The sequence below is a fragment of the Ursus arctos genome, unplaced genomic scaffold, assembly GCF_023065955.2.
Source record: "Ursus arctos isolate Adak ecotype North America unplaced genomic scaffold, UrsArc2.0 scaffold_8, whole genome shotgun sequence".
In the NCBI taxonomy this organism is placed as follows: domain Eukaryota; kingdom Metazoa; phylum Chordata; class Mammalia; order Carnivora; family Ursidae; genus Ursus; species Ursus arctos.
Genome location: NW_026623100.1, coordinates 25,003,668 through 25,030,975, shown reverse-complemented (window position 1 = coordinate 25,030,975; position 27,308 = coordinate 25,003,668). Strand labels below are relative to the sequence as shown.

General features: G+C 35.7%; 2 protein-coding genes and 1 pseudogene across 8 annotated transcripts in view; 2 read left to right on the top strand and 1 right to left on the bottom strand.

Annotated features, from left to right (window-relative positions):
* Window positions 1-8,398, top strand: part of FANCL (FA complementation group L) — a 94,300-nt gene extending 85,902 nt beyond the window's left edge. For 2 of the 5 annotated variants that reach the window (XM_026485483.4, XM_048222461.2), the window contains 6 exons: window positions 1,035-1,118; window positions 1,582-1,627; window positions 1,700-1,781; window positions 2,617-2,733; window positions 4,016-4,087; window positions 4,379-8,398. In XM_026485483.4, coding sequence (XP_026341268.2) covers window positions 1,035-1,118; window positions 1,582-1,627; window positions 1,700-1,781; window positions 2,617-2,733; window positions 4,016-4,087; window positions 4,379-4,414 — 437 coding nt within the window. In that variant the 3' untranslated portion in view covers window positions 4,415-8,398. Of the gene's footprint in view, window positions 1-1,034; window positions 1,119-1,581; window positions 1,628-1,699; window positions 1,782-2,616; window positions 2,734-4,015 lie in introns of all 5 variants that reach the window. The other 3 variants (XR_007190757.2, XM_057309447.1, XM_057309449.1) reach the window with 3 other exon arrangements.
* VRK2 (VRK serine/threonine kinase 2) overlaps window positions 4,451-27,308 on the bottom strand; it is a 114,834-nt gene continuing 91,976 nt past the window's right edge. The window contains exons 11-13 of one of the 3 annotated variants that reach the window (XM_048222459.2): window positions 25,213-25,376; window positions 19,603-19,764; window positions 4,451-6,062 (exon numbers count right to left, since the gene is read on the bottom strand). In XM_048222459.2, the coding sequence (XP_048078416.2) occupies window positions 5,979-6,062; window positions 19,603-19,764; window positions 25,213-25,376 (410 nt within the window). In that variant the 3' untranslated portion in view covers window positions 4,451-5,978. Of the gene's footprint in view, window positions 6,063-11,420; window positions 11,629-19,602; window positions 19,765-25,212; window positions 25,377-27,308 lie in introns of those variants that run through there. The other 2 variants (XM_026485453.4, XM_057309446.1) reach the window with 2 other exon arrangements.
* LOC113269065 (protein NipSnap homolog 2-like) lies at window positions 5,043-8,398 on the top strand (annotated as a pseudogene).

Sequence of the window (27,308 nt, the reverse complement as noted above, 5' to 3'; positions counted from 1 at the left end):
TGCTAAGTGAAATAAGTCAATCAGAGAAAAACAATTATCATATGATATTACTCATGTGGGATTTAAGAAATGAAACAGATGATCGTAGAGAAAGGGATAGAAAAATAAAATAAGATGAAATCAGAGAGGGAGACAAACCATAAGAGACTCTTAATCATAGGAAACAAGCTAAGGGTTTCTAGAGGGGAGGTGGGTGAGGGGATGGGATAACTGGGTGATGGGCATTAAAGAGGTCACTTGGTGTAATGAGCACTGGGTGTTATATGCAACTGATGAATTACTAAACTCTGCCTCTGAAACTAGTAATACACTATATATTAATTGAATTTAAAGTGAAAAAATAAAGCTAGCTTGTCCGACATAAGTATGGCTATTCCATCTTTCTTTTGACACCCATTTGCGTGATAAATATTTTTCCACTCCCTCCCTTTCAATCTGCAGGTGTCTTTAGGTGTAAAATGAGTCTCTTGTAGGCAGCATATAGATGGGTCTTTTTTTTTTTTTTTTTAATCCATTCTGACTCCCTGCGTTGTTGGATTGGAGAATTTAGTCCATTTACATTGAAAGTCATTATTGATAGAAAATGTTTTGATAAAACTTCATAAAAAAATCATTAACATGTCTGTTTTTACCATTTATTGTATTCCTGGTCTTTTAATTTTTGAGCACAGTTATGCTTTTCAAGAAAGTCATGGAAGTCATTTAGATAGTTCTTAATCTTCCGATTTCTTTTAATGTTAAAAATCCTTATCACTTTATAGATAATTTTTATTTAAACTGTAACAACAGAATTCTGACCAGAATTTTAGTATAAACTAATTATAGTAACTCAGTGGATTGACTATGTATTTTGAAACTTTGGATGGATCCCCAAATCTTCTGTCATAATCATAATTTCAAAATTTATTTCTTTTAAAGAAACTATAAAACATTGGCTGATCTTTCCTTTGGTATAGTAAGTACCCAAATAGATATCCCTTTATTTTTTTGATGAACTTTTCTACTTCTATAAACTTCATATTCTTTTATTCTAGGAAATAATGCTTCAGTAAATATAGAGGTTGACCCCAGGCATCCTACCATGCTTCCTGAGTGCTGCTTTCTTGGAGCAGACCATGGTATGAGATCTCCTGTTTAAATGTTTTTAACAGAGTCCTAAAATTCTTATCTCACACTGTTAAAATATTCTGAAATATTAATATATTGGTAATCATTTTAAATGAAAATGTCTCATCATTCTGAACTGTGTACTTTTGTGGTTTTTAAAAAATATATGATTTAGATTTTCCAGTCAATTAGCAAATTCTGTATGTAACTATTTATATTTGTAAGTTGCTAAGAGAGTAGATCTTAAGAGTTCTCATCAAAAAAAAACCTTGTAACTACATGTGGTGATGGATGTTAACTAAACTTTGTAGTGAGTGTATTGCAATAAATACAATCATTGTTGTACACCGAAAACTAATACAGTGTTATATGCTAATTATATCTCAGTAAAAAAAATTCTGTGCTAAGTGTCTTTACAAAGTGACAGCAGCAGATGCTAAACTTTTTTTTTTTTTTTTTTTTTAATATCTGAAGTGGTAAAACCTCTGGGAATTAAGCTGAGCAGAAACATACATTTATGGTAGGTATCTTTGCAATACAATTATTTTTCTGTTTTGCAAATTTAACAACAAATTTTTTTTCATGCTTTCAGGGATCCAGAAAATAGTCTGTTACAAAACTTGAAAGATGTTTTAGAAATAGATTTTCCAGCTCGCGCTAACCTGGAAAAATCTGTAAGTTTTATCAGTGCTTTGATATTCCAAACAGCATAGCATAATGAAAGTTAAATGTTCTTCTTTTAGACACCAGAGAAAAATGAGGCTGAAAGGGAGGGAGTTGGAAGAATATTATAACAGACTTCTGAACTGCAAGCAACAGTAGCATCAAAGAACTTGTTAACCTTTGACTAGTGGTTTAAGTATACTTTTTTCATGGTCTTCGTAGCAATAAAGTGATTAATGACAGACATCTTTATTATTAAAAATAGGGGGAAAGGTCCAAAGTAGCTAATGAGATGTTTGGATATTCTATTACTATCTACTTATGGATGATTGAAATAAAGTTTTAATTAGCTTGATGTATTTGTGAAAGGTGGCAGTACAGTTTTTAAAAATGAATAGACATTACCATGTTGCAAAAATAATAAACTTGATTTTTGATGAAGCAGCTGAGGTTATAGACTGTTAAAGTGGTGGGGATGTTTTTGTCTTATTCCTTTAGTTACAGAATTTTGAAATTTAGTAATCACTAGCTAATGTCAATTCTTCTCTTTACATACTACAGTGGCATTATATTGATGTACAATATGGGAAAATTACTTAAGTCCAAAATAGAATCTGTTTTGAGTATATCTATGTGCATTCCTTACCGGACGAAAAAGGAAGCACTCTTCTTACAAATAGCTTTTCTAAGGCATTAGTGATATAACTGTATTTTCTGTAATATAGTGATAAGCTACCTTTATAAAAACTTTATAAAAAGTTAATATTTATACCATATTATTCACTCTTTATCTTACCTTGTGTGTTTTAAACACATATGCTTATAAATATTTATTTTCTTTTGAAGGATTTTTCTATGGATTGTGGGATTTGTTATGCCTATCAGCTTGATGGCGCCATTCCTGATCAAGTGTGTGATAATTCCCAGTGTGGACAGCCTTTCCATCAAATATGCTTATATGAGGTAGAAATAAAATAAAAATAACCTTGGCAAGACGTTTTTGGTTACCATGACATAGGAAGTATGCATATTGGAAATATAGAGAGAGAGTCTAAGAATCTCTTCAGTGAATGGTGATCTCTTTTGCCATCAGCCCCTTTATCAGTTCATTTCCGGATGCCCATGTGCTTTCATTTCTTCGTCCTGGTTACTAATAAGTGAAGAAATGGCCTAAAGTATCCCAAGAAGGGAGAAAATGTATCTAGAATATATTCATTGACTGCTTATTGATACTAACAAATGAAATCGATGCTACCTTAGTCTCTTTAAATATCTCCTGTAACCCAATGCAAACTCTGTGGACTCATCCACGTGGGAGTAGTGGTGGCAATAAGGTGAAAGGGAGGTAGCACTATCGAGTATCTATTACTTTTCAGAGTAGATTTAAGTATAGAATAAATGTAACAGTCTTTTGATGTTGAGAAGAATGCATTTTATGATCTAAATATGTCATAGGACTCTCAGTGGCATTTTATTTACTATGTGTTTACTATATGTGAAGTCTGCTTTCATCCCTGTGTAGTCACTTGATCTCAGTAGCATTCCTCCTAGTGCACAGTGGACATGATTATATATGCATGTATATATAGAACACCTTCCAGTTGTATAGCGCTTTTAGTCTTCCTTAATATCACCTCCTGTTTTTGTGCTTACATATAGCAGTTGGTATTATCTGTACTGTAACAATGGAGAACTTAGTGATGTCAATTTACCTTATATAAAAACATAATATACTAGGTCTAATTATAGAGATATTCTTAAGGGAACATGTGCTTTCTTTTGTAATAATGAATGTTCATTTAATTTTTAAAAATGGACTGCCTCATGTTTCTAATTAATGGATTGAGAATTAATCACCAATAGTGGGTTAAGACCAGAATTAAGACCTAAATATTCAAGATCCTGTGGTATCTTTTATAGGAGGCATACTTAATTTATAATGATTTTAGGTGGGGTCTATGAACCCCATGGACTTGTATGCATTATTTTTGTGTCTTTTGGGGTTGAGAAAGTGCATAAGGAGGCCCATAATTTGGCTATAAGGTACAGACCTCAAAATGCTGGTCTCCCCTTATTTTGTTATTCAGCATATTACCAGTGTGGTAATGGCTCAGGAAATGTTCCCCTTTTTGTTAATCTTTGGGGATAAAAATGTATGTACTAAAAGGAAATGATATTTGGAGTATCTGTAATTTGTAATCATGCTGACATTGCTCCCTTTATCTTCTCTTTTTAAAATCTTCAGTGGTTGAGAGGACTACTGACTAGTAGACAGAGTTTTAACATCATATTTGGTGAATGCCCATATTGTAGCAAGGTAAGAAAATCATTAATCACATTTCATAAAATGTGCCTAGCTTTTAGTAACATGTTTGGGAAGATAAGCTAATACACATATCTAGCTAAAACATTTTGTTACTTGTTACTCTATGTATTAAAAAGAAGTAAAATTGTCCCTATCAATAACATTTTGTTTTTTAAATTGCTCCTTTGACCAAAAAAAGTATTTTTCAAACTGTATCATGACACCATTTTCTAGCATAAAGCAATCTTAATTTTAGCATGTCCACAAACTTACTTTGTTAAAAATGTACTCTCTTTTTACAAGCCAATTACCTTGAAAATGTCTGGAAGGAAATCCTGAAATAAGAACGTAACCTTTCTGTGAAGAGCTGGCAACTTTAAAAATGATCAGAAAGATTTTATTTGAGATCTTCATAGAAAATATAGAGCAAGACATACTAAAGTCAAAAGGAAAAGAACGATGAAGCCATAATAATACACGTCTGCCTTTGTCTCTTCACTAAGAGTCCAGCCTGGGACCTCCATACCAGTTGTAGAAGTGTATGTATACCAAGATGAAGATCTGGCATTACTGAATATATCTGGACTGGTAGAATCTTGATAGGGTTCATAGAATGTATTTGGGAATTGTATACAGCTGGATGGTTGTGGAGGACTTTTTATTTCATTCAGAATTTGAGACTCACAATACTTTTGTCTTCTCCTTGTGCTTTCCTATAGAAAAACATATAGCGTTAGGTTTGAGTTATCCTGGTATTCATTTTGTGTATTCGGTAAGAATACTAAAAAAATAAAACAAAGTTTTGTATATTTTTCCTGAGAAGTTTAGGTCCTGGATCCTACATTGTAAGGGATTACAAAGTACTTACCACATCATTAACCAACCGAAATCTAATTAAACTACTTGGTCCTTTCATATCAGGAAATAGGCTCTCTAATAACTATTTTATCCTCTAAAAATATGAAATATGAAAACTAAATTTTCTTGGCAAGACAAAAAAACTGGGCTTAATCTTAAATGGGCAAGATAGTCATAATTAGAAAGCTTTTTGGTCATTAATAATTAGTGATTCTAGGGGAGCCAAGGCAGAGAATGAGATGGTGAGGGCAGTGCTGCATGTGCTCAGAGCAGTGTCCTGCCCAGGCTCCAGAGAATGCTGTCTTCCAATAACAGACCTTGAGAAGACAGCTGGTTAAAATCCTTATTTGTCCTGAAAGTTGATCCAAGAAAAGATGCTCATTCTAATCTCTTAGCCAAACAGGAAACAAGCAGGCTCTACAAATTACAGTTTTACAATGTGAAGCTGGAATGCCTAGAAGCACACAACAAAATTTGTCAAGAACTGTTGCCAAAGATTCATGAAGATAAACATTAACCTTGTACTTTGGTAGGGACTTGTAATACACTGTACAACAAGCAGGATCAAGCTGTCTACATGGTGGGAGTATGAAGGAGGATATCTTCATAACAAGTAAACCTCTGAATAAACACAGAAAAAGCAGGTATTTCTTAGGAAGAATCAGCAGCTGACTCATGGTGAGGACCTAATGTATGTGAACTCAGATCTTAGCAACTCCAGTCAGGAGCTGTGCTTGCATAGGGCAATTACTATTTAGCAAAAAATCCCAGTTTCCCCCAAATTGATCTATAGGATTGAACACAGTCTCAGAATCCTAGCAGGCTTTGGAAATTGCAAAGGACCAAAAATAGCTAAAACCACCTTGATGAACAGAGTTGAAAGACATGCTTCTCCATTTCAAAACTGACCACAAAGCTAGAGAAATCAGGACAGTAATGGTTCTGGCAAAAGGACAGGCATACAAATCAGTGGAATAGAATTAAAAGTCCAGAAGTAAACTCACATATATGAGCAATTGGTTTCCAACAAATGTACCAAGGCAATTCAGTGGGGACGGAACATCTTCAACAAAGGTGCAGAGACAACGGGACATCCTTGCAAAAAGATAAAAATAGACCTGTACCTCACCTAAATATAATAGAATAGAAAAATTTTAGGAAAAAACTGGAGAAAACCTTTGTGTCGTAGGGTTAGGTAAAGAGTTCTCATATTAAATTCACAATCCACAAAAGAAAAAAAACTTTTGTAATTCAAAGGACATCATTAAAAAAAACAAGTCACAGATTGGGAGAAAATTCTGCAAATCATTTATCTGATAAGGGAGCTGTATCCAGAATATGTAAAGAAAACTTGAATAGATAATTCTCTGGAAGCATATGAAAAGATGCTCAGCATCACGGATTGTAAGAGAAATGCAAATCAAATCTAGAGTGAGATATCATCTTACCGCTTTTAGGATGGCCATTATCAAAAGAACAGAAAATAACAAATGGTGACGATAGACTGAAACCCTTGTGTGCTCTCGGTTGAACTATAAAATGGTGCCGTCATTATGGGAAGCAGTATAGAAGTTCCGCAAAACATTAAAAGAATTATATGATCCAGCAATCCTACTTCTGGGTATATATTCAAAAGAATTCAATTTAAGTTTCTTGCAGAGATATTTGTGCACCCATCATAGCATTAGTCACAGTAGCCAAGAGGGACAAACAACCAAATATCTATGGGTAGATGAATGGATAAAGAAAGATGTGGTATAAACATATAAAGGAAAATTATGCAGCCTTAAAAAGGAAATCCTGCCACATACTACAGTATGGATGAACCCCGAAGACATTATGCAGAGCAAAATAAGCCAGTCACAAAAGGACATATATAATTCCATTAACACAAAATATTTAAAGTAGTCAAAATAGCAAAGTAAAAGGGGAGTTGGTACTTAGTGGGTCTAGAGTTTCAATTTTACAAGATGGAGATCTGTTTACAACAGTGTGGATATACTTGGCACTACTAAACCATACAGTTGAGGTAAGTTTCATGTTATGTGCTTTTTACCACAAAAAAAAAAGATTTAAAAATAATATAGTGATTCCCAACATTTATCATGACATGGCATCCTTTACCCAATATACATGCTGCCATATACTGGGTAAGGGAAGAGGCTATTTCTAACCAGAGGAAACTGCCCCACGGTGCATACTGTGGCATGTCTCTTCGAAAGCTAGACTGAACAGATACTGATACATGCAAGTAAAAAACAAAAATGTTTTTTAACATCATTCCTGTTGGCCAAAGCTCCAAGAATCAGTTTCCTGTTTTCAGCTTGTGACAAGTTGTTCTGTTTCTGCTTCACTTTGGTGCCCTGGCCTGCCCTCTCCTTGTACCATTTATCAAGTAACTTGGAAGAGAAGAAATTTATAAACAAGGCAAAATATTTCAATCTTCATCTGATGTAGTACCATCATTCTTCACAATAGCTACTTTCCTGACCTCTAAACAACCATTCTTCAAAGAGTCTTTTTTACCCCACAAAAGTCACTTTCAGGATACAGAGTTTTAGAGGTAAGAAGTAACTTCTACATAAAACAAAATAGATGTCTTAAAGGCACTTTAGCTCTTTACCTAGAAGAAACTATTGAGAGTCAAATAACTTACTTTAAATTATTCTTTACTGCTGAAGAGCTAATAAAGGCACACAATTTTGTCAGCTTTAGAGGCACTTGGCTGGCCCAGGGTAGAGCATTTAACTCTTGATCTCAGGATCATGAGTTCAAGCCTCATGTGGGTATGGAGCCTACTTAAAACTGACAGAACTTTTTTTTTTTTTTATTTGCTAAAGGCAAAATAAGTGAATAATTTCTCCTGTGGACCCATACATTGTTCTTCCACAAAGAAAAAGAACTATGCCATCAAATTGTATATATATATATATAGAGAGAGAGAGAGAGAGATTTTATTTATTTGACAGATAGAGACAGCCAGCGAGAGAGGGAACACAAGCAGGGGGAGCGGGAGAGGAAGAAGCAGGCTCATAGCAGAGGAGCCTGATGTGGGGCTTGATCCCATAACGCCAGGATCACACCCTGAGCCAAAGCCAGACGCTCAACTGCTGTGCCACCCACGTGCCCCCAAATTGTATATTTTTAAAGCCTGAGACCACTGGTAAGCTAACTTAAGTAGGATTTATATATAACTTACATGTGGAAATGGATGATACCCCATCTAGGTAAGAACAGAAATCCAGCTACTAGAATTTCTAGATAGAAGTGTCTACTGTAGAACTATGTACCCAGTCTCTCTGTGAGCAACAACTAATATCAAATGGGAAAGCACTCATCTAAGGATTTAACCACCAGTTGTCTTCAGCTTACTGAGTGATCTGCTTGGGTAAGAGTCTGTGGCATGGGTTGTAAAAATGTTGCGAGCTGCCTGTTTGTTTTGTGAATAAAGACTGGCTGCTTTTATATTGCAATGGTGGAGTCGAATTGTCCGACAAAGAGTACGCTATAAACCTAAAATATTTACTGTCTGGCTGTTTAAGAAAAAGTTGTCTCATCTATGGCATAGTTTTTCAAACATTAGAAAAAGCATACAAATCATTTTGGGATCTTGTTAAAATGCAGATCTCATTCAGAAGGTCTGACGTGAGACCTTACAGTCTGTGTTTCCAAAAAGCTCCAGGTAATGCCATTGCAGCTGGTTGGCACAGCACATTTTTAGTAGCAGGGGCTTAAGGTGTGCAGTAATCTACTCTGCTAGTGTAGTGTTTCTCAGCCAGTGACAAGTTTTGCCCCACAGGACATTTAGCAATTTCTGGAGACCTTCTGGGTTACTATGGGAGGAGGTACTATTGGTATCTACTGGATAAAGGCCAGAGATGTCCTACAGTGTACAGGACAGCCCCTTAACCCAGCTCAATATGCCCATAGTGATGCTGTTGAGAAACCTTGAATTCTGAGCAAGTTACTAGCCTTGAATTCCTATCAGAGTCCATTAGAAAGCTGTGAAAAGAATCAGTACCCCTTTTAGTTCTGGCCATGAATAACAGGCATCAGAGCTCCCCTCCTTCTGTGAAGCCCACGAAATGAATACAATATAATACAGTTGGACAACTTACCAGGCATAGAAAACAAACAAGGCTGTGATTCTTAAAGAAAGGAAAACAACCCAGATCTTAGGGTACAATTTCAGATGATATTTACCTTAGATTAGCCTCCAAAAGGCCTAAACAGAAGTCAGGACATGACTAATCAAGTTGAACCACCAATAAATTACCTCCCAGGACAAAAGTCAGCACTCCCTAAAAGACTACAATAAAATGTGGAGTTTCAAGAATTAACTAGCATCTACAATATTCAGCATATAATAAAACTACTACACACGAGGAACAGGAAAATGTGAAAAGAGAAGTAGATGTGACTCAGTAAAATTATCAAACAAGGACAATAAAACCTCTACATACTTATGTTCAAGGACTTAAATGAAAATTTAAACATAATTAGTGAACAGATTGGGAGACTCAGCAGAGAAATGGGAAATACAAAATGCTTCTAGAATAGAAAAACATAGTACATGAATTACAAATCCACTGGTTAGGTTTAATCGTCAACTAGAGGCCAGAGGCTCAAACTGAAGCACAGCAGAAGAGTAATTTGGAAAATGAACAGAGCCTCAAAAAAGCCTGTGAGAAACGGTAAAGAATTCTAACATGCAGGATACGGATCTCAGAAGGAGAAGGGTTAAAGCATGAAACAAATCATAGCTGAAACTTTTCCAATTTGATGACAGTTATCAACCCACAGATTAAAAAAAAAAAAAAAAAAAAAAGCTCAATGAACCCAAAGCAGAATAGACAGCCATCTCTAAAAAAAAACCAAAGATAAAAAAGCAAATATTAAAAGCAGCCAGAAGAGTCACATATAAGAATGTCAATGATAAGAATAACTGCTAACTTAATAGAAAAAACATACAAGAAGACAGGAAACGGCATCTTTAAGTTCAGAATGAAAAAATCCCATATCCAGTTAACCCTTCACAGTGAAGGTGAGGGGCATCTAGTTCTAGACAAGACAGTAAGTACATTCGACTCTGTTCCTTCTGCTAATTACTACTACAGTTTTTTGGACAAAAGCAAGTAACAGAACTTTCTGAAAGTTGTAGAATAGGAGGCAGACTGGATAAGGACCTTAGGACACAAGGAAGGTCCCAGCTACAAGTCTCACTCCAACCCCCTTCTTTTTAATGCCTATCTTTCCCAGCCTGGGCTATAATGTGGTCTACAATTTGAAACAGCAATATGCACAGACCAAAAAGGTCCAAGAAAAGCCTGCTGTCTTTAAACAATGGATCAGCAAGAGGGCAAGTATACAGTTCAGAACACTTTTGACTATATCAGCTGTTCTCTAGATGAATACCATGAAAGAAGCTGTACCCTTCCCACTTCCCATGAGGTGATCTGGAAACTGTGGGATAGAGTCCTGTCAAGTATCACCATCCTGTGCTAACCAGGGACCACACCTACTTTTCCCCACCAAAGACTGAGGAGACTAAAGTGGAGCCTTGTCAACAAGACCATGCCCACACTAACCACTGGGGTTATTTATGAGACAGAGCCCTGTCAATGAGACAGAGCCCTGTCAACCATTTCCAAGCCGAACTATTGAGGTGGTACTTCTCCCTCCCTACCAGATACTGTGGAGACTAAAGGGCAGAGCCTTTTCGACTGTCCTTCCCTGCACTAACACAGGCAAAAGCAATGCCTCTCTTCCTCCCCAACGGGCACTGTGGAGATTGTGTAGTAGAGCCCTAAGCACCATCCCCACCCTGCATTAAGCAAACATCAGCAAAAAGCAGCAACCCTCTATTTCTCATTGGCCTCAAACACTGGAGAGGAGCCCTAATGACCCATCATTGCCATACATTAAGAAAAGGCAGTACCCCACATCCTTCTAAGTAGAAAACCCTATTCTAGGCAATTAACAGACTACAAGAGAGAGAACTAGCTAAGCTATAGAGAAAAACTGACACCAGAAACCAGTGGGATCTAACTGACATTTGTAGAGCACGCCATGTCAAAACAGTAGAATGCATGTTCTTTTCAATTGCCATCGGAACATTCACCAAGATAGACCAGACCCTGGGTCATAAAATAAACCTTAACAAATTCAAAACAAATTACACACAGTATATTCTCAGACAATAATATAAATTAGAAATCAGTAACAAAGAAAATGGGAAAAAAATCTTCACTTAGAAATTAACACATTCCTCTAATAGCTAAGGCATCAAAAGTCTTATGAAAAAGTACAAAATTAAAAATACAATACATGAGGATTTATGGGATGTAGTTAAATCAGGACTTAACAGAACATTTATAGCATTAAATACTTACATTACAAAAAATGAAAGGGCTAAAAACAATAGTCTAACCTTCCACCCAAAATAGAGAAAGAAAAAGGAAAATAAACCAAGAATCAAGCTGAAAGAATGGGAAAGTCTCCACAAACACTTGAAAATTTAAAAACATTCTGGGGTACCTGGGTGCCTCAGCCGGTTAAGTGTCTGCCTTCAGCTCAGGTCATGATCTCAGGATCCCGGGATCGAGCCCCACGTCAGCTCCCTGCTCAGGGGGGAGCCCACGTCTCCCTCTCCTTGGCCCTCTCCCCACTTGTTCTCACTCTCTCTCAAATAAAATCTTAAAAAAAATAAAAACATTTTTCTGAATAGGTCAGAGACCCAAGATAAACTTAAAAACATATTAAAGTAAATGAAAATATATCAAAATATATGGAATATGTCTAACAGTGCCAGAAGTGAAATCTGTAATATTAAATACCTAGAAAAAAAGAGAAGTCTCAACTCAATAATTAGACTTAAGTTTCCATCTCAAGAAACTAGAAAAAGAAAAATCCATAGCAGAAAGAAGAGCAGAAATCAATGAAATTGACAATAGAAAAAGAAAAAAGTTCATTCTTTGAAAAGACCAAAAAAAATTTGATAAATTATCAATATCTAGAAAGAAATATTTCTACAGTTTATACAGCCATTTACAGGATTTAAATAAGGGAATACTGTGAACATTTCTACACATAAAAATGTAACCCCTTAGATGAAATGGACCAGTTCTTAGAAAACCACAAATAATCAAAACTAATTCAAGATGAAACACGTTAGGGGTTGGTAAACTGTGGTCCACAGTCCCACCTGTTTTTGTAGAGCTACCAACAATGAATTTTACATATTTAAATGGTTGGAAAAAATATTTTGTGACATTTGAGAATTTTATGGAATTCAAACTTCAGTGTCATAAAATCTTATTGGTACTCAACTCAGCTATACTCATTTGTTTACATATTGTATATGCTTTTGTGCTACAATGCACAGCTCAGTAGTTGTAACAGAGACTATGTGACCTGTAAAACCTAAATATTTAACTATCTGGCTTTTTGCAGAGAAGTTTGACCACTCTTGATATTTGAATTCATAGTTAAAAAGGAAAACTCTCGAGGCCCAGATGATTTCACTGGAGAATTATCAAACATTAAAAAAAAAAAACAAAAAAAAAACAACACAACACCTCCCCCCCCCCCCCGCAAAAAGAGAGAGAGAGAGAGAGAGAAAGATAAAGAAACAACACCAATTCTACTCATTCTCTTCCAGAAATTAGAAGGAAGACTTCTCATTTATGAAGTCAGCACTGCCATGATACCAAAACCAGATAAAGCCACAGAAATAAAAAGAAAACTATATACCAATAGTCCTCATTAACAGATGTAAAAGGTCTCAACAACAAAATAGTAGCAAATTGAATCCAGCAATATATGAAAAGAACAATACACTATGACCTGGTGGGGTTTATCCAAGGAATGTAAGGCTAGTTCAGTGTTTTGATTCAAACACTAATCAATGTCATCCACCATGGTGACAGTATAAAGCTGAAAAATCAAATCATATTAATTGATACAGAAAACCATTTGATAAAATTCAATACCCATTCATGATAACTCTTAATACACTAGAAATGCAGGTGAGCTTTATGAACTTGATAAAGAACACCTACCAAAAATCTACAGCTAACATCATACTAAATGGTGAAGGGTGAAAAACTGGAAACAACTCACATGTTCTTCAACACTACATCCATACTTTACCAAGTAGTTTTTAATAAAAAGGAATGAACTAAACTACTGATACATGCAAAACTCAGATCTTTAGAGCATTAAGGTGAATGAAATAAAGCCCATCTCAGCAAGGTACATAGTATATAATTTGATGTTTACAACATGCTCAAGATATCAATTATAGTAATGCAGAACGTTAATCAGTGCTTTTCAGGGATTAAGATAAGGGGGAAGGTGTCCCTATAAAGCAACACACAGAAGTTTCTTTGCGAGGGAGTTTCTTTCTATAACAGTTCTGTAGAGTAACTGTGGTTACTCTATACATGTAATGCAATTTCATAGGAACGTACACACAAATGCATGTAAAAACTGATGACCAATAAGGTATTTTACAGTAATATACCAATGTTCTTGGTTTTGAAAATCATACTATGGTTATAAGATGGTCATTGGGGAAGCTGGGTGAAGGGTACATGGGAGCTCTCTATTATTTTTGCAATGTCTTGAGTGTTGCAATTTAAATGTTAATAAATTTTATGTTAATAAATTCAGAAGTAAAATAGTTCCAGCTCTCCCCACACCAAAAATAAAGTTGAAATAAAGATATTTTCAGACAGACAAGAAGTGAGAGAATTAGTCTCCAGGAAACATACACTACAATAAATGTTAATGGAATTTTTTTTTAAAAAGATTTATTTATTATTTTCAAGGGAAAGGGAGAAAGAGCACAAGTGGGAGGAGGGGCAGAGAAAGAGAGAGGGAGACAAGCAGATTCCCCAGTGAGTGGGGAGTCTGACACATGTCTTAATCTCAGAACGAGATCATGACCTGAGTTAAAACCAAGAGTTTGCACACCTAATAGACTGAGCCACCCAGGTGTCCCTAAAGGAATTTTTTTAGGAGGAAGGGAAATGAACCAACTGTAAACTCAAATCTATGGAAGGTCTGAAGAATTCCAACAACAGTAAATATGGGGATATTTGACTTTTTTCTTCTTCCTTTAATTTGAAATAAAACTGATTTTTTAAAGCACAATAGTAACTGCATTATGGAATTAATTACATATTAATTTCATAAAAACGAAATGTATGACGATAGCAAAAAGGATGGGGGGATAAATGGAAATGTGTTTTCACAAGGTTCTTACCTTATATATGAAGTGGTATATTAAGTCAAAGTAGATTGTGGGATGAGAAGTTAAAGATGTAATTTCTAGAGCTAAGCTAATATAGTAGCCACTGACCACATATGACTTGAACACTTGGAATATGGCTAGTCTGAATGTAGGTGTGCTGTTAGTATAAAACACACCAGATTTTGAAGACTTCGTATGAAAAAATGAATGTAAAATGTCTCAATTTTTATTACAATTATAATTTTTTGGATATTTGTTTAGTTAGAGTATATTATTAAAGTAAACTTTACCTGTTTCTTTAAAATTAACTTATGTGGCTTACATTATATTTCTCTTACAGTGGTTTTAGAGCAGGAGTTTGTAAACTTTCCCTTTAAAGGGCAGATAGTAAATATTTTAGGATTTTGGAGGCATGCAGTCTATGCTACAGTTACTCAGCTTTGCCATTAGCGCATGAAAGTAGCCACAGACAATATGTACGAGACTTAGTGAATAAGTATGGCTAGGTTGTAATATAAATATTTACAAAAATAGGTGGCTTGCTGAATTTGGCCCATAGGCCATAGCTTGCTAGACTAAAGTACCTACTACAACAAAAACAAAAACCAAGAAACCAAAAAAGAGCCCCAAGAAGTATAGTTTAAAAATTGAAGAGATGAGAGACAAATTCTCCATTATTCCAAAAGAAAGCAGGAGGGAGGTAAAAAGTGACAAAAAATAAACAGGGCAAAAAGAAATCAAATAGTGAGATTGTAAATTTAACTCAACTACAATGACTACATTAAATGGAAATGGATAATATCAAAAGGAAGTTTGTGAGGTTGTACAAAAAAAGCAAGACAAACTCTGTTATTTACAAAAGCACTCACATACACAAAGACACAGAAAATACAAAACAAACATTAAAAATAAAAGGATGGAAAAGGGTGCACCATGTGAACTAATATAGGAAGGCTGGAATTATTAAAATCAAATCAAAGTAGAATTCAAGATAAAGAATACTGACAGATACAAGAAAGATGTTTCACAGTGATAAACATATTTCACCAGCAAGATGTAACAGTTCTGAATCTGTACATACCTATTAACAGAGCATCAAAATCCATTAAGCAAACATGGAACTAAAGGAAAAATAGACAAATGCACACTTTATGGTTGAAGATTTTAACATTCCTTTGTGATTAAGTGATAAACAGGAGGACAAAATAAAACAAGAGTAAGGATATAGGTTTGAACAACACTGTCAAACAATTTAACCTAATCAACATTTCTAGAATAGTAAACGCCAAACTTCAGAACATTTGTTACAAATACACAAGGAACATTCACCAAACTAATTCTTCTTCTTGGCCATAAAACAAGTTTCAGTGTATTTTAAAGGACTGCAAGAATACAGAATATGTTCTGATAATAACAGTTAAATTAGAAGTAAAAAGATACAAAGAAAATCTCAAAAAATTTAGGAATTTAAAAAGCATACTTCTAAATAATTCATTGGGTCAAAGAATAAGTCAAGGGAAATTAGAAAATATATTTAACTGAACAACAGTGAAACAACGTATCAAAATTTGTGGACTAAATCAAAGCACTGCTTAAAAATTTTTATAGCTTTATATGTTTTATTTTTTTAAAAGATTTGAGAGCCCGTGCATAAGCGCGTGTGAGCACACCTGTGCGTGGGGGTCCGCAAAGAGAGTCTCAAGCGGACTCCACGTTGAGTGCAGAGCCCAACGTGGGCCTCAATCCCATGAAGCCAAAATCACTACCTGAGCCAAAACCAAGTCAGATGCTTAACCGACTGTGCCACCCAGGCGCCACACCTTATATTTTAGAAAAGAGACTTAAAATTAATTTTAGCTTTTATCTTATGAAGCTTAAAAGAAAAGAGTACCTAAAATAAGTAGAAGGCAGGAAATGATAAAGAATGGAAATTAGCAAAAAAAAAAAATCAACAGTAGCTAAATAAACAAATCCAAAAATCAGGTTTTTGAAAAGGTCAATAAAAATGATAGGCATCTAGCTAGACTATCAAAAAAGAAAAAGAAAGAAAAAAGAAACTAAGAAGTTACCATTATCAAGAATGAAAGAAGGGACATCAAAATGAATACCGAAGATGTTAAAAGGATAATAAGAATATCATGAACTACATAGTGCTGAGAAATTTGACAACTTAGATGAGACAAATTCCTTGAAAGATACATATTACCAAAGTTGACACAAGAAGAAAATCTAATAATTTCATTATAGCTGTTAGAGTAAATTCATAATTAAAAATTTTCCTACAACAAAACTCTAGACTCAGATGATTTTCTTGGTAAATTCTATTAAATATTTATGAAAGACAAGTTTTAGTAAGACACTTCCTGAAAATAGAAACTTCCAACTGATATCATGACCTGAAAACAAAACCACACAAGGAAGGATATTAGGAGGAAAGAAATTACAGATCAAGATCGCTCATCAATAGAAAACTGAATTCAGCATGATAACACATCATGACTAAATGGGGTTTATCCCAGAGACGAAAGGTTGATTTAATATTCAAAAGTCAATGTAATTCATTATACTAGTAAAGGAGAAAAATCATGATCAGCAGATCCCGAAAAATTACTTAATATACACTCATGACTTAAATTTTGTTTTCTTTCAACAAACTACAATGAAATTTCTTCAACCTGATAAAGGGCATTTAGGAAAAACCGACAGCTAACATCATATTTTCCACCAAAGAACAGGAACAAAGCAAGGATGCCCACTCTTGATGTAGTATTAGAGGTCATGGCAGGTGTAATAAAGCATGAAAAAAAGATACAAAAGGCATACATGTTGGAAAGGAGGAAGTAAAACTCCATTCACAAACATGACTGATTATGTAGAAAATGTTAAGAATCTATCAAAAAACTACTAAATTAAAAAGTGAATTTAGAAAGATGCCAAGACGCAAGGTCAATATACAAAATGATATTTACAATGGAATTTAAAATATTTAGAGATAATTTTAATGGAAAATGTAAAAGATATCTACACCAAAAACTACCAAACACTGTTGAGAGAAATTAAAGATCTACATAAATGGAGAGAAGTATCAGTTTCATGTGTTGGAAGACTCAAAAGTATGGCTGGGATCTCAGTGGAGTCACAATCAAAATCCCATTGTGCTTTTTAGTGGAAATAGACAAACTGGCCAATGCATTCTTGAAGAAAAGGGTTGAAGGACTTCTACTAATTTCAGAATTTGTAAAGCTGCAGTAATTGATGCAGTGTGGTTTTGGTGTAAGGACAAACAGATTGACAGAAGAGAAGAGAGAGTCCAGAAACAGACCATTACTTATACTGTCAGCTGACTTCTGAAAAAAGATTCCAGTGAAATTTAATTAGGAAAAGAAAATCTTCTTACACATGGTGCTGAGACAACTGGCTCTCTATAATGTAAAAGAAGGAATCTTAATCTCTTACACCATATACAAGAATGATTTGAGACAGCTCATTGACTCAAATGAAAGCTAAAACTATAAGCCTTTTTAAAAATATATAGCAAACTATAACCCTGAGATAGGCAAAGTTTTCTCAGGTTTCTTCACGGAAAAAAAAATTGATAAATTGAACTTCAAATAAAAATAAACAGTTTTCGCTCATTGAAGACACTGTTAAAGAAATGAATAGGCAGGCTGCACACTAGAATATATCCGCAATACGGATGTACGAAGAATTCCTACAACTCAGTAATAAAGAGACAATCATCCACATAAAAATGGATCAAGACATTTCACAAAAGATACATGAATGGGCAGTCAGCACATGAAAAAGTGCCCACAATTATTAATAACTGGAATCCACAGAGATACTAATACATAAATGTTGGAATGGCTAAAATTAAAAAGACCAAAGCAAACGTTGGAGAGGACCCGGGATCACTGGTGGGAGTGTAAAATGGCAGTACTGGTCAGCTTGTTACAAAGTTGAACATCTGCCCTGAGAATCAGCAGCTCCACTTCTCAGGACAAACAAAACGTATTCTAGAAGGACTGTGTCACAATGTCGTAGCAACATTATTCATGATGGCTAGAGCCAGGGGCAGCCCAGGTATCATTAATGGGAGAGTGGATATATGAATTTCGATGCCGTTCCGTAATGGAGTACTACTCAACAAGAAAAAGAACAGAGGACTGATATAGGCAGCAATACGGATGAACTTCAAAAAAACCTGCTGAGTGAAAGAAGCCAGACACAAGAGTGCATACTGTGTGACTACATGGTATGTGACTTTCTAGAAGAAGCTAAACTAGCCTAGTGATGAACGTCAGAGTATCAGAACAGTGGTTGTCTGGGGGCAAAAGGGACTAACTGAGAAAGGGCACAAAGAGCTTTCTGGAATGATAAAAATCTGCACACGTGTATCCCAATGCCACCCCAATTAGATCCATGGCTTTGCTTGGAACCTGGACATCAGTTTTTTCTATAGTCCCTCCCTACCTCCATACATAAGTGATTCTGGTGGACAGTAAGGACTGAAAAAGAACACTCAAGAGTCTCAACATTTTGTCACCAAGGAATATTTGTAATTTTACAAATGGGAACTGTAACTGCAAAAGATTCTTATTAGTACTAAAAAAGCATTCTCTGGATAAATGTGCATGCTTGCTGGTTGGATAAGAAATGCCCAGCTTGTATACGTCTAATCCTTGCCTTGGCTGCCAAGAAGTTCAGAGCCAAATTCAGTGTTCAGTTTAGTGATTAACATCCCAGCTGCCTGATATACCAATCTGAGGGGCAGGGAGGGTTGGGAGATAGAAGATGGGGGCATTAAAATATCCTGTTTCACATTTTAAACTACCTCAAATCGTTTGGAGGAAAATTATGGTGTATAAATCGTATACAATGGTGGTCATTTTGGAAAAAATTGTATGCTTCTCCTTCCTGTCAAAAAATGGTTAGATCAGGAAAGACTTCTGCTATTGCTTGGATGAGTCCTCTGCTAAAGGTAAGTCACTACCTGACCAAATGATCGAATAACGTTAAAAGATACATCATTTTAAAATACAACCATATTGACAGGGAAACTCTTCACTTACATTTGATTATAAGGGCGAGACTGGAGAAACCCATATAAGAGTATGGAATATGTTAAGAGTCCCTAATGGATCATAGATGGCATAAAAAATTTAAGTGCACTTCATTACATTCTTGGGCTAAAGAAAGCGATCTGTACGCAAGTGTGCTCACTGTTGTTCTGTTTCTATGATGACTGGTGTCGGCTGCTTTGATTTTAGCCACTGGATAGGATATTTTTCTGCCCCTTCTCATTTAACAAAACCATACAACCTTGGCCCACCGGAGAAAATATGTCTTTATTCCCAAAGAGCATATTCTAATGCAACACGAAGGAAAAAAGCAGCAACAAAAAGCCCCTCACCTGAGTTGTCTCACTGTTAAGCAATCCGGTCAGCGGCTCCTCTTTTTGCACTTTCCTCCCTGTGAAGCAGGTCTCAGCACTTCTCTCACCATGGATGTTTTTTTCTATTAACCTATTTTGCATCTGATTGACTTGCTTTGTAGCAGCCTTTCCAGAAACAACCTGTTGATAGAGAATAATAATGTATAATGAACACTTTTGACACTTGTAAAAAAAAAAAAAAAAGGATTCATATCCAGATTCTTGAAAATTCTAAACTTGCCAAGTTTTGGGAAAAGGAAGAAATAAAGAGGAAACCAACAAATGGATGTTGTGGAAAGATATAGTAGTTGGCAAGATCCAGACCCTTTCTCATCAATAGTACAAGACCAATTAAAATTAGTGTCACTGTTGTACGCTCTTTAGAAATTATCTCTACAGATAACTTGCTTATTGAAAACGGCATTTTTACAGAAAACTGTCACATTCTCAAACTGCACATGAATTCATTATTAACCTTTGCTGGGAGTGGATCCAGTACATCTTTTTAGTTTAAATTCTTATTAATTAGAATCTTAGTTTTCTATCATTGAAGACAGCCTAATTAATGTGAATGTATAAAAGGAGCTTATGATGTTGCTTACTTTTTTATACAGGTAATTTAACCTTTGAGTGGACGAGTCACAGTTCATGTCACCTGGTACTGTGTATCAGTATCAGAGGTTAAGTTCTACAAAAGCCTGCTGTCTCTAAGGTTTCTTTTTCACACCACGGTGTGTTCTGGGGGATGACTGACTCTTAATAACCTTGAAGTAGACACGGAAATAGAAGGGCAGACCCCACAATAGAGCTGGAAGATTGAAAGCCACAGTGAAGACCCTTATGTGAAGTATTTGCTCAGCAGCCTCATGTTTCCAGCGGCTGAAAGTGCTATCACCTTTTTTTCATGGGTTAAATAGGGGGCAGAAGATAGGAACAGCACAAGGGGAAATAATGGAGTAGCCAGTGCCAAAATGGAGAATGAATTACATTGGCTGGGCAAGCAGAGCCTTAATTTGTAGTCTCCCAATTTTTAGCTTCTATTGCCAAATGTGTTCACTCCTTCCCTTTAAAATATGCTGGTGTTTTGTGGCTAGGTCTAAGCTGTCACAACACCATTCTTTATTCACTCCTCCTCCTGGATCCCAGCTTCTCAAAGGATAGCAAAGCCATTGCTTTTCAGTAGCTTGACAATTGGAATTGTTCCCTCATCACTCAGGGTTTCTTTATTTTCACCACTCAACTCTCCCAAACTACTGGGAAAATTCATGTGTAACCACCTTCTGAGTCACTCTCCCACTGAAGTCATCTTGGTGATAAATGCTCATCATAGCACGAGTGTGAAACAAAGGGTTTCCCAAGGCTTTGTACACCATTCATCCTAATAAAAGACTGTCTTGCCAATCATTGTGAAAACGTGTTTTATTATAAAAAGGATTAGTTGAGATATTAACTGAGGTTTTTAACACCTCCTGGATGCTAGGCACTTTAAGTATAATGATTTTTGGCCTGGGAGCCTCTGATGTACAAACAAAATTTGATCTAGTATATTCAGTCCTCCGTGAGGCTTTCTGGAAGAGATGATGCCTCCTGGATCTGCTGTCAGTTGGCCGGATGGCTAGGTTGTGCTGCCATAAGCACTTCTAGCTAATAAACAAAATGATATCCAGTTTATGAAAAATTTCTATTTCTAGGGAAACTTCTAAAACCATAAGAGTGAAATGGGATGATGATTAAGCTTTACTCTCAACTGTGAACAGGGGTAAAACTTTTCTCAAAGACATAAAAGTAAGTACAAGGAAACACTCTGGGCATCTCACATAATCAAATAAAATGATACTGTCCAAATATGTATCATTTTCAAGAAAGTGGCTATTCAAATAAGGTATCTTTTACTTAATTTTCCACCAGCACTTCACGGTGTTCTAAGAAATCGGGAATACTTTGGGCATCCTAAAATTCAGTAAGTCAAAAATATGCTCATAATTGAGAATTTATACTCTCCTTTTCTCACACAGAATATAAATATGAAGACAAGCTTAATAGAATTATTTCGAGAAGGTTCAAGAAAGAATTTGACAGGGGCGCCTGGGTGGCACAGCGGTTAAGCGTCTGCCTTCGGCTCAGGGCGTGATCCCGGCGTTACGGGATCGAGCCCCACATCAGGCTCCTCCGCTATGAGCCTGCTTCTTCCTCTCCCACTCCCCCTGCTTGTGTTCCCTCTCTCGCTGGCTGTCTCTATCTCTGTCAAATAAATAAATAAAATCTTAAAAAAAAAAAAAAAGAAAGAATTTGACAAATTTTTAAGTTCAATACAAAGATTACTACAACCCATAATAATATATTCACCCCTGATTTTGCTGTGGGACCCTCAGGTTTAGGGTAAATGGAAGGACAAACTTTTACTTGTCTGAGATGTAGGACAGCTTGAACATTTTCACTCTGTCCTACAGCTACTCCTCTGTCTAGGTAGAGCGTTTAGGAAGGCTGGGTGGCTCATTATGCCCAGGTCTCTGTGCCATGACAGTATGGATCCAGGCGTCCCAACAGGGAGGAAGACACGGTAAGTGGATAAAAGGGTTCACTACTGGCTCTTGAAGAAGCAGCTTATTCAAGGGTTGAAGGGGGGCCTTGGTTTTCCAACTTGGCTTCAGCATTCTCATCTGGGGATTCTAGAGCTTTAGCTCACCTCTATAAGCATTCTTCCTGAAATACGGTTTCCTTCAGTGAATTCTGGACATTAAATCCCAGTGGAAGGCATAAATAGACTGTGGTAGCCCTGATGATAGATTCTTCTAATTTGACAATGTTACCTCAGGAGCCATCAGAGCTACTGAAGAGTGATTTCAGCCGTACAGACCATCATTTTGATTGAGGCAAATGCCCCAAAAGATTTGCTTTTCAGGGAAAAATTTCAATGTCTCTCCTGTCTTGACAAAAATTCATTTCCAATTTAACTCCAGTAACAGTATTTGAGGACTTGTGCAAGGCTAGGCTCAGTTTACCGGGAACAGTTTATGATGCCTAGTAAAACCCAGTGTTGGAAAACTACCCCCTTTTTTTTTTTCCCAAAAAGATGCTGTAAGTTTGCCAAGATTCTTATGGTGATGTGCTATTTTCTAATACCTAACAAAAACATATTTTTGTTAGGAATACTAAATTTAAAAGACACAACTTATACTAAGGGAAATAACATTTAAAAAAATGAAACATTCAAAACTTTTTTTGAATACTGAATGATAGAAATATTTTATTTATCTAACTGTATATGTTTTCTGCTCCACTTTTTAAAATTTTTTATTATGTTATGTTAGTCACCATACAGTACATCATTAGTTTTTGATGTAGTGTTCCATGATTCATTGTACTGACTTCTTTTTAAGTATCTTTGTCCAAAAAGTGTAAGTCTACAATTCATTCAATATTCTGTTAAATAACTACAGTAATCCATGTATGAAGTAACAAAAAATGTTTTTAGTTACTAATAAGGGGATTCTGTCTGTGATTAAAAAGAGAGAAATTTGGAGCCGTGTGATTGGTATTCATTCTGGACCTAACATGATTTTTGTTATGGAAGCAGTCAATTGCGGAAACTATTCTATAGTTGTATCATTCAGGGAAACTGAGTACATGACAGTTTATATTGTCATATTTTGCTTTTAAACATTTTCGAGTTTGGTTTTTGCACATTACAAAATCTGTAAACTTTAAAAATAAAAATTAAGATACTTTGGGTTTAGCCACAGGGTGAACCCATTTTTATATTATGACTATTAAATATATCTGTGCACTTAAACTACTACAGAAATAAAGTCATTATTCAATAAATACTGATCTGCTGTGGAATATACCCCCAAATCATCTTACTGTCTATACACTGGGGCTGGTCATACTGTTAGAAATTAACTAAGGTCTTAAGATTGCACATTATTCTTACTGTTTTCTTTTTACTCATAATCAAAGTGATCTAATCAAAAGGGAAGAAATTTTTTTGATTGAAGCTCATTGGAAAAAAATGTTTTATGTTCTATTCTCTGCATATAAAAATGGTTTCACAACAAACATCCTTTGAATTTGATGAAACTGAAAATTCTGGTGGATAATAATTAGAATTTTACATCAGAGGATATAACTATCAGTTTTTAAAATGGCTTCTTTTATATTTCAATTAAGTTTATGAAACTGAAAAACTACAAAAAAGGAAAAAATCTACTTAAATTAGTGTAGATTAAGTGGTGACCATTATTGCAAGGGAAATACTATTTTAAGGAAATGGCTCTTTGTTTTGTTGCAAAAGTGATAAAAACACAAAAGTCAATAAAACTGTTAAAATAAGTCTCAGTAATTACCAAGATCAAAATCCACTGGCTTTTTATTAAACATGAACTTTTGTTCTGCCTTCTGCAATACGTAAATAGTGCTGACAATTGGTTTGTGAGGCATTTGCTACAATAAAATGTAATTGTATCATGAGAGAAAGGTGACAATCAGGAGATCATGAAAAAATTACATATTCTCACTGGTAGTTAATTAGCCATGCAAAACCTCCTCAAACAGATATTCTCTTCTATTAGGAATGATTACTATGCAGGCCTACAGATGTCAATACCACAGTCATTCAAATACTTCTTTCCCTACTAATTGAAGGTTGTAAAGCTCTGGTGCCAAGGTTTTGCTTCCAAAGAGCTAATTTATGACTAGAAGGATATTTTATGTCTTCAGTTGCAGCAGCTACAAAATTCAGCAAATCAGAACCATCTGTGCACTGATACTTGACTCACCATTCATCTCGCAGCCTATCAGTCACATTAGTTTGCAGCCTGCATTCTTGGCTCATGAACGCTTGCGATGATCCAAAGTTCATAAGAAATATTAAAAATGAATGGCATCCTGACCCTACCTTATTGTACACGCATCAGGAAAAAAAGCCCCCCCATCTTTTGCGTATGGACCGTATCAAGGAAGGACTGGACATCTGGATGCCTGTCCGGTAAGGCCACTCACAGCAGTCTCGAGGTCCCCCCGCCCTCTGAGAAATGTTAGAAGTCCTAATTCTTGTGTATTGTTTCAAGTTCTATTTTTTTAAGTTGATGTGAGTTGGAAGATTACAGAGTAAAGGATGAGAAGGTGTAACTTAAAAAAAAAAAATCTTTTTGGAAGGTTAGTGAGATTGAAATATCAGTACATAAAAGTCATCTGGTTAAATCTAAGACTATCATGGTTATTGCCACCAAATTATGGCCAAACTGGTAAGCAAAACCAGAGGGCAGTAACTAAAGAAAGCTGATGAAAAACAGCAAATAAAGATTAGCCTTTAATCTAACTCTGGTTGTATCTCTGGGACATCAGTCCCTGCTGTATTTCTGTAGTAGTACAGTAAATCGGCCATGGATCCTACTGTTTCTCTCTAAGAGACAACAGCTCAAAGGACTTGCAACAAAATTTCTTGGAACTGAGTGAGGAGAAGTAGGAATTACATATAATAAGCAAGAGACTGGGTTGTCAGACTCCTTTTGAGACCCCAAACAACTTCATTTGGTAGAAAAGCTGCAGGGAAGGTAATCATAGGATCCTAGGGACTAAATTACTTACTTTTTGATTGTTTGAAGTATGCACATTTACAGTCTCTCTAGTGGAAAATTCCAATGGTCCTAAAGGTATTCCACCTGGGTTCAGGATTTTCTTGAGCATTTGATAGTTTGGCTTTTCATCATATGCTAAATTATGAGCACATACCAAATATTGGGCTATTTCACCTGTGAAGTGTCAAATATTTTTACATGTTATTCGTAATTGGCAAGAATTGTCAAGGTTCTAGTATCATCAAAACCTCTCTATTCTCTTACACGTGCACATAACACACATCGTGAAGAAACTAAGAATGAACACTTTGGTGAAAAGCACTTTTCAAATGATACCCAAAAACGACTGAAATACAGTGACCTGGAGATTTGTCAAGATAGGAGAAATTGGTAATTTTTTTTGCATATCTTTGTTGGTATGTTTATTTTTCACTAATCTTATCAAAGAAAGCAAGTTTTTAAAACTACAGTTAGTGATTTTGATTTATGGGGTGCAATTACTACGAACTACATGAATAATATAATAGACCAGACATGGTTCATACTTTTTTTATGTTGAAGTTTTAAAAATTCAGTTAAAAACTAATGTTACTTATTATAAACCTCCTTGCTTTGACAGGAAAAAAAATCACTGCAAATTTTAATTCAGGCTTTGACTTTGAGATTAAAACAGTTCACTTAGAAATGACCTTGAATTCTAGGTTTTTAGCCATGACTAATTTTAGAGTCCTCCACACCTAAGCTAGCCCAGTAGCTTCACTGCGTTGTCTTCCTGATTCAGAGCAGAAGGATGAGATGTTGCTTTTTTTCCCCCTAATATAATCTCTTCCCTAGAACTATGTAACAATCCCCCCCCAAAAAATATGAACTACAAACTTTTAAATACAAATAGGATTAGTAACCCAAAGTTACAAACATTGTCGCCTTAAAACAAACGTAGTTTGCATTTTTGTTTCAGGTGGAGGTTCAATCTAAAATCAAGACACAGTAAATGATAATACCATACACTGCTTAAAATCTAACATGTTTTCCTTTTTTGTAAAGATGTTTAGATACTTCACAAACTAGTTTTTACAAGCTCTTCCCCTTCAAAAACTTCTTACTCATGCAGACCTAAGCCCCTCTTACTTTCTCACTAAGTTGCTATATCCCTATGGTGGGAAAATCTGGGAAGCTTTGTGGGTTGGCAGGAGTGACTTCTAATCCTTTCCTTCCCCTCCAGGCCCACCTCCATTCAAGAGGGAACTGCAGACACCGACTTTCACTCCCTACGGGGAAAAATTCCAAAAGGAACAGTCACCATCCTTTCCCCCTATGAAAGCCAGAGTGACCATTTTATACCCTATTACCCACAGGTGTGTTCTAGAACCATAAGGCTACTGTGGCTAAAATGAGAACTCTTGGCTCTGGGGTTTTTGTTTTTAGTTTCTTGTTTTTGTTTTTGTTTTGTTTTGTTTTGGATACCGTGGCAATTATGCAACCTACTTTTGCCCTTCCCTAATGTAAGATATATCACATTCTGTTATCTAACACTCGATCAGCCAGATCTCTATTAGCTAGCAAATGGTATGGCTTCATCGCATTTGTAACTCCTGTTTCCAGAAGCCCATTGCAGGCATCTGATTCCTGAAGGGATGATCAAAAAGAAAAAAGATTACATTACATTCACTACCATTTTCATGTAGATATTCTGTTGTTCTTCGGCCCTTTTGAGATTGGTAAACCAAGTTTGGTATATATTATTACAGCTCTATTAACCAAGATATCCCAAATGAAGAAGAGAGCTGGATATGGTGGGAGAATTTTCACAGGTCACGGGTAGAGGACAATGGAAGATTCCTGGCGCTCCACCAACGGACGGCAGCTGTGCTGCAAAGTCTTCATGGGTCTGGGGCTTGGAAAAATGAGGTCTCGGTGAGGCAGGAGAGGGAGACAAAGAAAAGCCACCTCTTATAAATTCATTATTATCAACCTGAAGCTTAGACTATTGTGATATATCACTGCTTTAAATGTTAGCCTTCCAAGATCTGGATTTATTATATCAAGTATACTTTTTAATTTACTAGCGTATTTCTGGAGCTATAAAACAAAATGCTTTGAGTAGTA